The following is a 15,879-nucleotide window of genomic DNA, read 5'->3' as shown; positions in this document are numbered from 1 at the left end:
GAAATTCCCATACACTTCCGCCGCTTACAAAAATGGCGCCATAACACAATCACACAAAGGATTCAAATATCTACATACTGAGCCCTATCAGTATATACATACAAAATATTTCAAATATAATTGTACTAAAATATTACTACGATTAGTAATATGACTATCTATATATTTATATATATTTATATATATTTCCTACACAAGCGTACCAGATCCACAATATTCACATTCAAATGGTGATAAACGGCAATCCGTTACTCAATGGCAAAATCTATCATTACGTAAACAAATTTCTTGTCTACCAAAATATAACTACGCAAAGAATTACAATATTAATTCTTATAGCGGCTAGCGAGCAATACAATTCTTCACAAATACAAATCGTCCTTTCAAAAGGGCGTAAACGTAATAATCCACGAAGTAATATGCACACATATTACTAGCGAAAGAAGAGAACATTTTCGCCTCACAAATAAGGTGTACATAGTAACATTATGAATAATGATGCAACGAATCAACATCGTAATCAATCGTAAACAAAGGTACTAGCTAAAGTCATGAAAAAAATGCAAAATATTAAGGTCATAATTAACTATTCATACTTCAATACAAGTAAAATGTATACATACGACAAATTCTCTTCAATTAACAGCAGTCGTATCAAGCAGAATCAACGTAACATCAAACTTACCTGATCGAAGCTATTTCATGAATTTCCTAAATTCCGCCAATTTTTACGAATGGCTAACGGAGTGTGTGTCACTGCGACTCTTAAACACCAACTGACGAATTTCAGGCTTGTACAAGTCTTATGCCAGTTTCTCGAATCAAGTCCCACCTACAACGCATCCCGATTGGATGGCGACGGACTCTGGTCATTTGATCGAACTGTCAATCATAAAAATGTCAGTCTGTGTGTCCCCATGTACTGTCCAGCCTACCATTGTCGGCTTCCGGCTCTTTGAAGTTGTCTACGTCACGTGTTCCCATGTACAAAGATTCCCGCCAGATTTCCACTCAAGAGCTCAAACAAAGACTGGGTTACGTAAGAGGATTAGCCAACTTAGGTACTTGGAAAACAAAGCTTACCTGGCTCCACTTACAGACTTATAAATACATGTATAATACAAGGGGTTGGGGTAAAACATTACAAATCCTAATGAGGTTCTAAAGTTCGGAATAATCCTAATGAGGTTATAAAGTTTTGAATAATTCTAATGAGGTTCAAAAGTTTGGAATAATACTAATGAGGTTCTATAGTTTTGAGTAATCCTAATGCAGTTCTATAGTTTGGAGTAATCCTAATGAGGTTCTCAAGTTTTGAATTATCATAATGAGGTTCTAAAGTTTGGAATAATCCTAATGAGGTTCTATATTTTTTAGTAATCCTAATGAGGTTCTATAGTTTTGAGTAATCCTGATGAGGTTCTAAGATCTTCTGAATGATAGTAATATAATTTTGTTTACAATAGAAATCATTTTTTTATAATCCAAAAAATGTCTTTAAATGAATTCACAGAATTTAAAATACAGGTTTAAATCCAAATGTCTTTGAATGTGTCACATTAATTCCTAAAGCTATTATACATTCAGATAGTCTTTAAATGAATGTTAGAACACTATTTTACCAACGAATGATTATATTAAGTAAATGTATTCCTGTCAATATAACTTTCAAGACTGGTAATACTACTTAAAATGCCTAATTGTAAGTATCAACTTGGTTATATTTAATGCTAATACACAGTAGTGAGAATGCAATATGAGGCTTTGAATGAATCGTCATTTCAAAATCACTTTATGAGTAAACAATATTAGCTGTTTTAACACCAACTAATCTTAAATTATTTAAATAAAAAGTACTTGCTGCAGTTAATAGTTGGGTCTATTATGATACTCGTGCTTATAATTACCTCCTAATTACTATTACTATGAGTGTCACATGGGCCATTGTGAAAATGTTATGTCTTCCATCCCCAACGGATCGTTGTATTGACATGGGGTTTTCCAAGAAGAACGTTTTATTACATGTAGTTGGTCCTATATTAAAGTGAACTTTTTAAATGCTGCCTTTGGTGGCCAGCTTGAAAATCATCATAACGCATCTTTTCTTGAATGGATGATTGTACTGACATGTCATTTTCAACATAAACACAGGAATAATAACCTGCAGATCCTGAATGAAAATGATGTTGATCTGACCTCCAATATGGCAACCATAGTGGCCATCTTTAAAACTTGTTATCACTACTTTTGATGGAATGATGACATTGGGAAAAGGTTTTGATAAAAACACTTCTGCAGTATAGACTTGGTCTTGAATGGAATTAGTGCAGGTCTGATACCAACATGTCTGAGCTGCTGTGAATGAGTTTGAAAACCAGACCTTCTTCACGTTCGGGAAGTCAGAGGTCATCACTTGCGTGTTAGTATTTTATTGAGTATATGAAAACAGTACATAATTATACAGATGCACTTTGTCAGAACTTTTTATTTAGTGTTTTTCAGTTAACAAGTTGATAGGCAGTACTCTGATTTCAAGGTCATTTCATGGTCAAATTAAGTTCTTGATTGAGGTCTGAAGTAGCAGTGGTAGAGTGTCAGATTTGTAATAGTTGCAGTTTCAATTTATGTCTAGTCCAGCTAAGACAGTTGCCTCTGTATGTCCATGGGAAAGCTACATTTCCTTGTTTTGATATATATAATGTGTTAAAAGTGCCATTAAAATCAGCCAACCAACCAACCAAACAACCAAGTTTATTCAGGTCTTTTATTGTTTTTGGGTTGTGAGCACAATGATACAAACAAGAATGAATGGATTTATATCAAATCCAGTTTGTGGATATGTCTGAAGATTTCCTTAAATAAAGGCAGTTCACAAAGTTTAAATAAAAGAATAATTTGATTAAACTTGACTTAGCATGTGGGTACATTTATGTAACCTGGCAGTATTTTAGACAAGGTCAAAAGCCATATCACAGACTTATGTACTGTGCTTTTCTTGTGAACATTTTAAATCAAACATGCAAAAATAATTTTGTAACCAGATTTAACATGGTGGAGTTTCTCAAGAATACCTGATATGGTTTCAGTCCTCACTTTGTATAATAAAGGAAAGAGGTGATCTCCTGAGTTCCTACAAATTCGTTTTTTGTTGTTGTCCAGTAGAGTGTTAATTCCTTAGTAGGGACTTGTACTTGCAAATACAGTCTGGGCAAGCGGAGATTAAAAGAAATATACTCTCTGTGTTCTGGAATCTTGCCATATTTTGCTCCCATATATTTGTCTGTACATATATCATGAAATACGGTGCAGTTTCTTATGCCAGACAGCAGCTGTCTATGCCTCTATTGGTCATAGGTGCAAGTTAGGTTGATTGATGTAAGGTTGAATGTTGTTGTGGGATCCATTAATTCTGAAAGTCTACAAACCACTCACTGTCATATTTTATTGTTTGAAATCTGTACCGTAACTGCCGAGTCAGATATTGATCATTTCACATTTACCCCCCAAAAATTAATTTGATATGATACATTATGTGATAATTATCCAGTTCTGCGATGTTTTGAATTTAGAATTTGTAGGTATCAATGTGAGAAACCCTCCTCCAGCCAAATCTACATCCCCATTGCAGTTTGTTTACATCAGGTGTATACATTTAGTTCTCATCCTTTGAGACATCATTTACATGTTTCATGACTAATATAAACTTTTACCTTAAAGGTGTGGCTTTCTTTCATTATTAATTGTTCCTTAATCTTAGTTAAAATTGGGTGTTGGACCTCATTTTCATTTTGCTTGATGGTTATTTTTTTTGCCACTGGTCCTGGTTTGTTTATACAATTCATAGTGATAGAAACTAAAGAAAGCTGACTCAGGATAAGAGAAAATAATTATTTTGAATTTGGTTTACTAACAAATTATTTGCAGTTTGTTGGGATTTGATCTTGAATTTTGTAGTTAATTTTGATTGCAGTCAGTAAGTTGGACTGAATCTGTAAATATTGCAATTTTTGTATGATTAATAAAGATTTAATTTCCTATGCAGAATGAAGTATTGATGGGCTCAGGGCAAATATCTGAAATATTTTTTTTTTTTTTTTTATATCCCAATGGATGCAAGGGAGGTTATTACTGATAAGTTCAATTGCATGATATTTCACTGGTCATATATAATTTTATATGATGGATTTTTGTGTTCTTTTAATGTTTAATACTTGATTTGTTTATGATTTTGAAATTTGGAGTTGATCATTATTGCATGAATTGTTTCATCAGGCTTATTTTTTTTTTAAAAACCTTTTGCTGCCAAAGCCATAATAGCTTTATGTTTGAAAATTGTTAAATTATATTTTGACAGAAAGGCAATGAAAATAAAATGTTTTTGAGGGCATTTCATTGCTGATCGAATTTGATCAAAAAGGTCTGCATTGAGTACTTCCATAATATTGTTTTGCATTTAAATATTAAAATATATTAAGCTTATATTTACTGAAAATATAGGCATATACAAAGTCAAATTGTCCCATTTTATTGCATTGCAGTAATATAAATAATAATAATAATAATAATAATAATAATAATAATTATAATGACTTTAATTAGAGAAGGTAACTCAATTAGTTACAGAACTAATCTACCTTGAGGTGTTCTATATGTTATGTACAATATATACAGTATATACAACATGATGTGAAGAATCTGGCTTGACACTAAAAGTAAGTGATTTTAGAAATCAAAGTATCAAGCCTGGAACATATGCACAGGCATCTGTGAACACATAAACATATATAAAATATAATCTGCATTGAAAATTCTGCTGTGAAAATGATGCGAAATTGCAGGAAAGCAGATGGTATTTATTTTACTAGAACTGTTCAATTGTCTATAAAGATTTCATCCATTTGAGACATTGATTATGAAATGAAGAAATGCTAGGAGCCTGCCTTATGTCACTGGGAATGTTGTTCCATACCAGTGGACCAGTATATTAAAAACATTTTTTAAAACAATTCGTTATTTGGCCTTGGTGTAATGTAACTTCTACTTCTTATGGACCTTAAATTTGGAGTACCAGTCAGCTTCTCTTTGACGAAAGATATTACTTAGATAGACAGGAATGGCTTTTCTAAGAAATATTCTTTCATTTATTGTTAAAATCTTTATAATAATCATTGCATCCTGGAAATTGTCTGTAGATTGATCTAGAATTAAATGGCAAGCCCTCTTTTGGAGTCGTAAAAGTGTTTTTATGTGAAAAACAGCTCCAGTTAATATAGCCTTCCATTATTTAGTACAACCTAATCATCATCACATTACTTGCATATAAACCTTATGATTGATCTGTTGGCACATTATGTGATGCCTGAGATCTGTCTGTGCAGTTTGCAGTCAGACTCATCTTATAAGTGAGTATATATGGTAAAGTTCTTTGTCTTATGGTGTAATTTAATTGTGTATATATATATATATATATATATATATATATATATATATATATATATATATATATATATATATATATATATATATTTATATATGAAATGGAAGAACTTTGTTTGCTTTACTTGAAATTAGTCATGCAGTGTGAATTGTTTAGGCATTTCAAATGTTGATAACCATATATACTTGCTAATAAGTCAGGTCAAGCTGCAAACAACAAAGATCCTGATCTGCCATACCATCATGCTCCTGCAGATTAGGGTTTATGTTATTTGTTTTACTTAATACTCCTAACAAATTGCACAGACCTTGATCTGTTGGCACATTATGTGATGCCAGAGATCTGTCTGTGCAGTTTGCAGTCAGACTCATCTTATAAGTGAGTACATATGGTAAAGTCCTTTGTCTTATGGTGTAATTTAATTGTAATTTATCAAGATATCAGTCTACTAAGTAGCTGACCAGTGTGTGTAAAAAAAAAAAAGATGGCAGAAAATTCAGGAAGGATTTCATTGGATATAAGCATCCAGAGTTTTCTGTGGAAGGAATGTTGGATTGAAGCGTTATATGAACTAAATAACATAGAGCCTGAAATAATTGTATTAGGCAACAATATTCCTGCTTTTCTGTTCTTTCATTATGTGTCTGTCAGTAATGTGTTATTTAAATTGAACCCAATTTAATGGAAAGTGAGACATAGCTGTCCCTTTTCTATTGGTGTCATCAGCATTATCATTTTCTGGTGATGGCATCAGTATCATCATTTTGTTAAAGCTTTGGATAATATACTTTATTTGGATATATTTCTAACCTTATGATAGATTCTCAGTATGCTTAACTGTTATGAATCCAAGATAATTAATTCTGTTTGCCACTTTGCCCCTGGATCTAAAGCAAAGTCCAAGAAAATTTGCATGAAGGCTGAATGTCACACCTTGGGTACAGTTGAGATGGCATTTAATATTCAGTTCATCAGCTGGCAATAAAGACATTTAGGGTTTACATTGATCTGCCAAGCTACAGTATGGCCTTTGACAGCTGCAAGTGTAACATAATATTGAGGTTGAAGGTACTAAAGGGACTAAATTTATTAAAAAATACACAGATTTGTCATTTAATCAGCAAATTTTATTATTTGAAAAGAAAAGTAATTTAAAAATGGGAACTGTTATGATAATGCTGGTAGGTAATTAATGAACAATAAAGCTAAATGGGAGCAAGATCCATAAATGAATATTCCTTATTTCAGGTTATCCAGATGCATGTATATATTAAAATTTGTGACGACTTACTCAGGTCTTTTTAGGTGACCCAGATGCATGCATTCAATCATGTCATAAGTTACTAGTCACTTCAGACAGCTAGATACATGTATTTAAACATGTCATGAGTTACTAGTCATTTCAGACAGCCAGATACATGTATTTAAACATGCAGTGAGTTACTAGTCACTTCAGACAGCCAGATACATGTATTTAAACATGTCAGGAGTTACTATTCATTTCAGACAGCCAGATACATTCAATCATGTCATAAGTTACTAGTCACCTCAGACAGCCAGATACATGTATTTAAACATGTCATGAGTTACTAGTCATTTCAGGCAGCTAGATGCATGTATTTAAACATGTCATGAGTTACTAGTCATTTCAGACAACCAGATACATGTATTTAAACATGTCATGAGTTACTAGTCATTTCAGACAGTCAGATACATTTAGACATGTCATGAGTTACTAGACATTTCATACAGCCAGATGTATTTAAACATGTCATGAGTTACTAGTCATTTCAGACAACCAGATACATGTATTTAAACATGTCATGAGTTACTAGTCACTTCAGACAACCAGATATATGTATTTAAACATGTCATGAGTTACTAGTCATTTCAGACAACCAGATACATGTATTTAAACATGTCATGAGTTACTAGTCACTTCAGGTGACCCAGATACATGTATTCAAACATATTATGAGTTACTAGTCTTTTCTTGTGGCACAGATACTTGTATTCAAATTTGTCACAAGTTACTTGAGCACTTTATAAATGTTGATCACAGAAATATAATTGTCCAAGCGAAAGACGATATGATAGTGCAAGCAAGAAAGTTCAGCAGATTTTGTTTTTGAGCACTACTAGTACATTAAATACAATTTTCCATAGTCCCTCTAAATAGTTATGTGTCCCTCAGATTTGCAAGGGGAGTGAGCACTGTACCCTGCCCTTGGGATCCTCGTTTTGGTTTTTACAAAATTCCACCTGCTATAAGGTGGAACATAAGATACATATATTATGATTTTGCCTGCTCATTCATTTGCCTGTTTTGTTTACAATAACTCAAGGTGTCCATAGTCTGTTGTAATAAAACCATTTGTGGATGGCTTGCACTGAGTCAGGAAGATCTCTTGACATTACAGGCTTTAAAGCTCATGCATCAAGTTCACTGACTGGAAGAACAAAAATGGTTTCCACACAATAACTCAACCTCTTTACTATCTATACATGAAGCTACCAGACTTTTTTTTATAGCTTGCATTTGAAGTATGGAAGAACTATATTAATTTGGGCTTCAGTGACCAAGGCCACTCTGAAAGAACTAAAATGGTTTCTGCACATTATGTTGGGTTCTCCATTGTCAGTGATTGGAAGAACTGGATGGCTTGCATTTTATGTATGATTGACCTTGGAGTTAAAAGTTAAAGGAAATAATAAATAATTAAATCTGTACAAGAAGATTACTTGTGCAACATATACAACTGCACCTGAACCAAACTTTATGGATGGCTTGCACTTAGATTAAAGAAGAAACAAATATATTTTTGGCATCAGAAGGTCAAAAGTCAAGTTCACTGTGATTTAATACATTAACCCCAGGAGCTTTTTGTCATTTTTGCCTGAAAATCGAGTAGGAAACACATTTTGAAAGCTATTTCTGAATAGACTCGAAAACACCAAATCCCTGGTCATCTTTCAATAACATACTGCCTAGTTGTGTTAGAAACATCATTTTTCATTGGCTATTTGACTCGAGTTATTTTTTTCTTCGTTTTTTTTTTCTTTTTTTTTTTTTGCTAAATGAAGCCATTATTTTGTATGAAGACCACTCTTTATTCCAAATGCCCATCTTATCCTACTTTTTGCAAAGGCTCATCTATCTGTTTGCAGTTCATACTGGTTTGCCTTAGATCTGAGACCAAAAAGTCTAAAATCTGGACACAAAATTGGATTCCATCCACGGGCAAATTTTGGGTTAAAAAAAAGTCAGGTCCAAAATATGAGGTTTTTCTATCTGTATTTTGTAGTGCAACTAGATATTCCAGATTATTTGGTATCATTGTAGAGCTACATCTGTCTACCTGTCTATGATACCACCCACTTTATTGTATCTGCATGACCATGAAGCTACAGAGCTTGGCAGTAGGCTACTACCTCCTGCCCAGTAAAGTTGTTGCTAGGGGTTAATGTGTTAAAGAAAAATGGTTTCTGCACAATAACATTTCTACATCACAGCCCTGGACCAAAGTTTGTGAATGACTTGTACTTAATGTAAGGAAGAAATTGATAATTTTTGTGGTGCAAAGGTCAAGGTCACAGACAGAAAGAAGATGAATGGGTTTTGCACCAAACTTTCAGTTTTCAACACATAGTTACTATAAAACACAAGGCAGGCAGATACTGTACCATTATCAGTACTCATTTTAATTAATTATATTTCCTAAACCTGTTGATGGATTTTGTTCATGCTTGGGATGAATCACTGTGAAGCTAAGACAAGTGATTCTGCAGCATGCTTACTTGCCCTTTGCCTTTGTGGTTAAGGTCACGATCATAAAAATATTGTGTTAAAATTTTGGTTCAGTTTTTTTTTAAATTTGTTGATACTTCCTGGGCACATTGGTTGGGTTTTGATTATACTTTGTATGAATCATTATGATGCTAAGACGATTCTGGGACATGCTTACTAACCCTCTCACCTTGGGGTTAAGATCACTAATTTTACAGCGATGGTTTTATCATGGGCTTGACATGCAGGCCCTGGCCATCATGAAAAATTACCTGCCCATAATGTCAAGTGATTTTATGGTATAACCTGTAGTGCATTGGTATGGTCATCTGTCATCTGTTAACAGCTGTTATTTACAGTTCTTTAGATAATTACTTGACCAATTTGCACATGATTTTACTTGCTGATACTTGACAGTTTGAAAGAAAAAGCTGTTGCTTGGGAAACAGAAATTGGCAGAAAGTGCCCTAGCTTGAAAGCCTTTCATGATTGCATAAATCGTGTAAATTCAGACTTTTAAACTTTTTTTTAAATGTAGCTTTAACAATTTTTCAGTCATATCGCTATGATGTCTGCATTGTGGCAGTTTATAGTGATGTTTCGCACTGGGGCTTCATGCCGCAGACATATAGCACGATGTCCCACCCAGTCACATTATCCTGATACCAGGCCGACCAGTCCTAACACTAACCTCTTAATGCTGAGCACCAAGCGAGGCAGCTGTTGGTACCAATTTTGTAGGTCTTTGGTATGACTCGGCTGGGAATTGAACCCATGACCTCCCGCATCTGAGGCGGACGCTTTGTGTAGATTCAGCATTAAATATGGCTATTCCTAATAAAAATAGAAAACATTCATCAGAGCCTTTCAGTATTGGGCAAATGATGCTGGTGTGTCATCAAATATGGATAATGATACAAAAATGATTGAATTGGTTTTATAATGTGCAATGAACAGAAGAAATTTGTGCAGAAAGCATCCTACTAAATCATCCAAACTTCTTGGCCAACTGCTCTTGTTTTTCACTGCCAGGGAGATGCCATCCAGGTGACCATTTTATGGCCCACTTGATACCTTGTATGCAGTAAAAGTAATATGTGTTGATTTATAATGAATTTAATCTTCACAGGGAAATAGCAAGTACACAAATTAGTGATAAGCCATGTGGCCAGCTGAACTTAACCCTTTAAGTAACTTTATTTTCTTCCTTTTTATTGATTTTATCACATTCCAAACCCAACAGGCAATGGCATAACAACAGTATCTATGGTCATAAACTTTCAAATTTATATTGTCCACATTTCATTTCATTTGACTTTTAGGCTTTTTCAGCAATAATCAAGGGTAGGAGGTGCATTGACATGTCAGCTTTGTCATCAGTGTACTATCTTCACAGGTTCCTGCATTGAAAGATTATTAACACATTAAACCGTGGAGGTTTTTGTCATTTTCGCCTGAAATTTGAGTAGGAAACACATTTTGAAACTATTTCTGAATACATCATAATACATCAACTTCCAGGTGATTTTTCAATAACCTGATGCCTAGTTGTGTTAGAAACATTGTTTTTAATTGGCTATTTGGCTCGTGCATGAGCAGAAGAGTAAAAGTTGGAGTTTTTTTTTTTTTTTTGCTTAACTCATTTGGCCCTGGAGGTTTTTGTTGTTTTCGCCTGAAATGCGAGTAGGAAAGACATTTTGGGGGCTATTTCTGAATACATCCTAATACATTGACTTTCAACATATTTTCCATTAGCCTTATGCCTAGTTGTATTAGAAACATCGTTTTCCATTGGTTATAATTTTGCTTATGTATGAGCAGAAGGGTAAAAGTTGGAGTTCTTTTTTTTTTTCTTTTTTTTTTTTGCTTAATGGACCCATTATTTTATGAAGACCACTCTTTATTTCAAACGCCCACCTTATCCTAGTTTTTGCAGAGGTTCACCTGTCTGTTTGCAGTTCATACTGGTCTGCCTTAGATGTGAGACCAAAAAGTCTAAAATCCAAACACATAATCGGATTCCGACCACAGGTGAATTTTGGGTGGAAAAAATGGGTCCAAAAAATGAGGTTTTTCCCTCTGTATTTTGTAGTGCAACTAGAACTGCCAGATCATTTGGTATCATTGTAGAGCTACATCTGTCTGCCTTTCTATAGTACCACCCACTTTAGTGTATCATACATGACCTTGACGCTACAGAGCTCGGCAATAGGCTACTACCTCCTGCCACGTAAACTTGTCACCATGGGTTAATGTGTTAAGATAATATTTTTGTTGTAAATTTACTTTGTGGCTTATATAAAAATTAGCATTAAAGTCATATTTTGATTGATACCTGAACATACCATACATAACAAGTGTGATCTTTTTAATAATCTGTTGTTTTTATTTTTATTTTGAACATTCTGATGTATCGTTTTTTGGGGGGAAATGTTCAACAATGGAAGAATACCTGTATGAACTCACAACATTTATTTTGTTTAACCTTGATTTTCAGTATTAGTTACAGATCTGCGTGGCATTAAGTGAGTATCCTTGATGCTGTTAATCGGCTTTAATATTTCTATTTGCCATCAAATTGGATCATGCAACACATTGACTGCCCTTCTATATAGAAACTATTGATTTTTTTATGTGTATATTAAAGAGTTGTTCTGTTTTCCAATGTGATACTTCAGTTAAGATGAAGGGAAATGCTGAATATTCTAGACTTGTGCTTACTGAATGAAGTTGCTAGCATAAACATATATTTTTTATATTTTTGTATTTTGAAGCAATTCCTGATTTGTCTGAGGTGAAAATTGGATCTTTATCCTTTATGTAGTCATTAAGTTTGGCACCATATTTTGTGGTATATTTTGCATATCTAGATAATGTTTTAAAGGTATTACAGACAGTATTACTGCCAGTATCTTCATCACGAAAGTTCAAAACGCTCATTAAGTATAACTCATTAAAGTTTTTTACAAAAGTGTCACTTGTACTGATAAAGACCAAGTTATTCACTGCATCAAATGAGATAGTTCACATTAGGGAGTGAATAAATAAAAGCTCGTTACATCACAATAAACCCACCTGTTGCTGACCAAACTATTGTACTATCCTAAATTCATGATTCGTGTACATGTCTGCTTGATGTCTTTATATATACTTTAAACAATTTCAACATTGCTTTCTATATTAAAATTAACACCATGGAAAGGCCAGCTGTAAAAATTTGATGGAAGAGTTCTGCTTGAGTTTAAATTTGCTACATAATTGTCATTCAGAGCATATATGTATTGGTGATTACTCTCCTACGTGATAAGGTTGCCTAGAAATAAGCAGACCAGGAATACCAAAGACCTCACAACACAAAGCTTTATCAGTGCCCATTAGATGTCTGTCATGTTGGAGATCTTGTCTTTAATCAAGTTATTCTTGCTGGAAGTGATCAGTTATTGTGATGCTAGCTAGACTTGGTAACCTTTGTGGATTTTATGTGTGCACTTACTTGTGTGGTTAATATTTCTACTTAGAAGAGACAACAATTGCAGTGTGATAAATTCATGATTGCGAGTTTAGTGGATTCTTTCTGCAACAATCTGAAAATCAATTAAAGATCATAACATCATTTTGAAGATGAGCAGAAATTCAAGTAAGTATTATAGTGTACTTTTTGTATGGGGTGGGTGGAAAGCTGTGCCTGAATGTTTTGGGTGCAGGAAAATAAATAGTTCAGCTTTGACTCATTATTAGGCACCTCATTATAACACGATTCCAAATATAATGTAGTAACACTATGAACCCCAAGATCAGGATCATATCAATGTAAATTGAAAGAAAACAAGGTAAAACTTAGTCTTATATTGTCTTTTCCATTTAAATAAAAACACCATTTCTTAACAAATTTTGATAGTGCCAGCTATAACATGGTTTGGTATATTATACTATTCTCAGTATATTGCAGTTCCATACATATCACAATTCTCAATATAATGTAGTTTGGTACATGACATGGTCAGAAAAATATGAACTCCAACAACTGTGATATAATGAGGGTGAGGTTTAGTATAAGACCCAAAAGATCATGTTAGATCACTAAATGTGTACAATATTTTGACCTAGATGGCAGAACTTATTAATCAGATTAAAGTCAGACCTTGCCTCTTACAAGTCACAGTGACAAGTCAGAACATGGACCAACTTAACAATCTCACCTTCTACATAACAAGCATACAGAATACATGCCTTTTTGGCAATAGCTTTGTGATCTCCACTTACAAAACTTGGTAGGCGTGTTTGAAGAAATCAGAATTGCTCAGACAAGTAATCTATCTGAAATGAATAGCTACTTCATCAATGTCTTTGGTGTAGTAGATCATATTTACACTTATAATTAAATTACAGTCATAAATTTTATTTTTTAATCAGATAGTGCCATATATATATAAAAACATCATGCTTCAAAGTTTGATTCTGCTGCAAAGTATTCTATAGGCAGTGTTTTGTGAGACCAATGTAGTGCATTAGAGACACTTGAGTAATTTTTGTGAGACTGATGTAGTGCATGAGAGACACTTGAGTAATTTTGTGAGACTGATGTAGTGCATGAGAGACACTTGAGTAATTTTGTGAGACCGATGTAGTGCATGAGAGACACTTGAGTAATTTTGTGAGACTGATGTAGTGCAAGAGAGACACTTGAGTAATTTAGTGGGACTGATGTAGTGCATGAGACACTTGAGTAATTTTTGAGACTGATGTAGTGCATGAGAGACACTTGAGTAATTTAGTGAGACTGATGTAGTGCATGAGAGACACTTGAGTAATTTTGTGAGACTGATGTAGTGCATGAGAGACATTTGAGTAATTTTGTGAGACTGATGTAGTGCATGAGAGACACTTGAGTAATTTTTGAGACCGATGTAGTGCATGAGAGACACTTGAGTAATTTAGTGAGACTGATGTAGTGCATGAGAGACACTTGAGTAATTTTGTGAGACTGATGTAGTGCAAGAGAGACACTTGAGTAATTTAGTGGGACTGATGTAGTGCATGAGAGACACTTGAGTAATTTTTGAGACTGATGTAGTGCATGAGAGACACTTGAGTAATTTAGTGAGACTGATGTAGTGCATGAGAGACACTTGAGTAATTTTGTGAGACTGATGTAGTGCATGAGAGACACTTGAGTAACAGTTATTTACCCTAGCTGTTCAGACCAGCTCTAATATTTTACAACACTTGGAGCAATAGTTTGATGTGACTGAGATTTGTAGCTAATGCATACGAGACAGATGCGATCCAGATGTCTGCGAATTAGAATGATGAGATTTAAATCAAATTGAGAAGTCAATCCCTTCAAGGTCTCTCATGGTACCTTCCTTAAAACTCAAAATGATTTTTTTTGTCATCTTAATAAATGCATGTAAGACATTTATATTTTTGTTTTAAAAAAAACAGTACTCTGTTAATGTTGAGTTGCCTATTTGTATTATTGTCATTTGAAAAACAATGGATCAGGTATTGATATCATGTTTAGATATGTATCTTACATCAATCATAAAGTGAAATTTATGCAGAAAGCAGTAAGGTCTTGTATCAGCTTTTGATTCATGTGCATTCATATGGGGTTCTTTATTCACAAAGTAAAATGCTGGTTATAAGGGCACATTGAAAGGCATGGTTTTGTTATGGGTTGTATCAAAAAATAAAACTACCTGATACACACGCCATCATGTCACCTGATGCACATTCCATCATGATTTTAATGTTTGGACAGTAAGTGTATGAATTCAGTGTGTTGTACTTTAAATTGCTTATGTAAAATAAGGTCTTCCATTTATGCCATCTTTAACACTGTAAATAGCACATTTTGGGCTGAATAATAATAATAATAATAATACATGTAATAATAATAATAATATCTTTTTTTAAAGAGGGTAACTCAATCAGTTAAATCAACTAATCTCCCTTGAGGCTGTCTAAAAAGTATATATACATATGCCTTAATTAATTCATACAAATATTTATCTCATTAAAATAAAAGTAAGTGATCTACAAATACATACTAAAATACATCATGAAAGTAGGATTTAAATGCATCTATAAATTTTTGTTTCATCTGTCCAATAACTATATTTTGAAAATGACTCTCGGGGATATCTTCATTTATACACAACAGATAATGATCACTTCTGCTTTGATTTACCCTCAGGCTATTCTGAACAAATGTGGCATGCAGTAAAGTTTACATAAGTATTATTGACACACTAAATAAAATTTTGTTGTATAAATCTACTATAATGTTGTTTTATTTTGACCTGTTTTTGAAATCTGCATTTTTATGCTGTGTGTTCAGGAGAAGTTTTTCTTTCCCATGGTTTCACATCTGTCAATAAATGATGTCTTAACCGATTCGGCCCTGATCCCGTCTGTAGGCATGATGAGGCTGTACCCTATTTCCGAGCTCTGCAGCATCAAGGTCATTTAAGATACACTAATGTGGGTGGTATTACAAAAAAGCAGACTGATATAGCTCTAAAATGATACAAAATAATCTGGAAGTTCTAGTTGCGCTAGAGGGAAAAAGCTCATTTTTTGGACCCGTTTTTTTTCCACCCAAAATAAGCTCATGGTCGGAATGTGATTTTGTGTCTGGATTTTAGACCTT

The 15,879-nt window shown here is 33.7% G+C and overlaps 1 protein-coding gene across 7 annotated transcripts in view; it reads left to right on the top strand.

Annotated features, from left to right (window-relative positions):
• LOC149789830 (anoctamin-4-like) overlaps positions 1-15,879 on the top strand; it is a 190,558-nt gene that overhangs the window by 20,223 nt on the left and 154,456 nt on the right. The window contains exon 1 of one of the 7 annotated variants that reach the window (XM_089971826.1): positions 12,590-12,861. The exons of the other annotated variants lie outside the window; for them this stretch is intronic. Coding sequence (XP_089827952.1) covers positions 12,846-12,861 — 16 coding nt within the window. The 5' untranslated portion in view covers positions 12,590-12,845. Of the gene's footprint in view, positions 1-12,589; positions 12,862-15,879 lie in introns of those variants that run through there. 7 annotated transcript variants of the gene reach the window in all.

This window comes from Sinohyriopsis cumingii, chromosome 10, assembly GCF_028554795.1.
Source record: "Sinohyriopsis cumingii isolate HCF-2022 chromosome 10, ASM2855479v2, whole genome shotgun sequence".
NCBI classification, from domain to species: domain Eukaryota; kingdom Metazoa; phylum Mollusca; class Bivalvia; order Unionida; family Unionidae; genus Sinohyriopsis; species Sinohyriopsis cumingii.
This window is presented reverse-complemented; position numbering and strand designations above follow the sequence as displayed.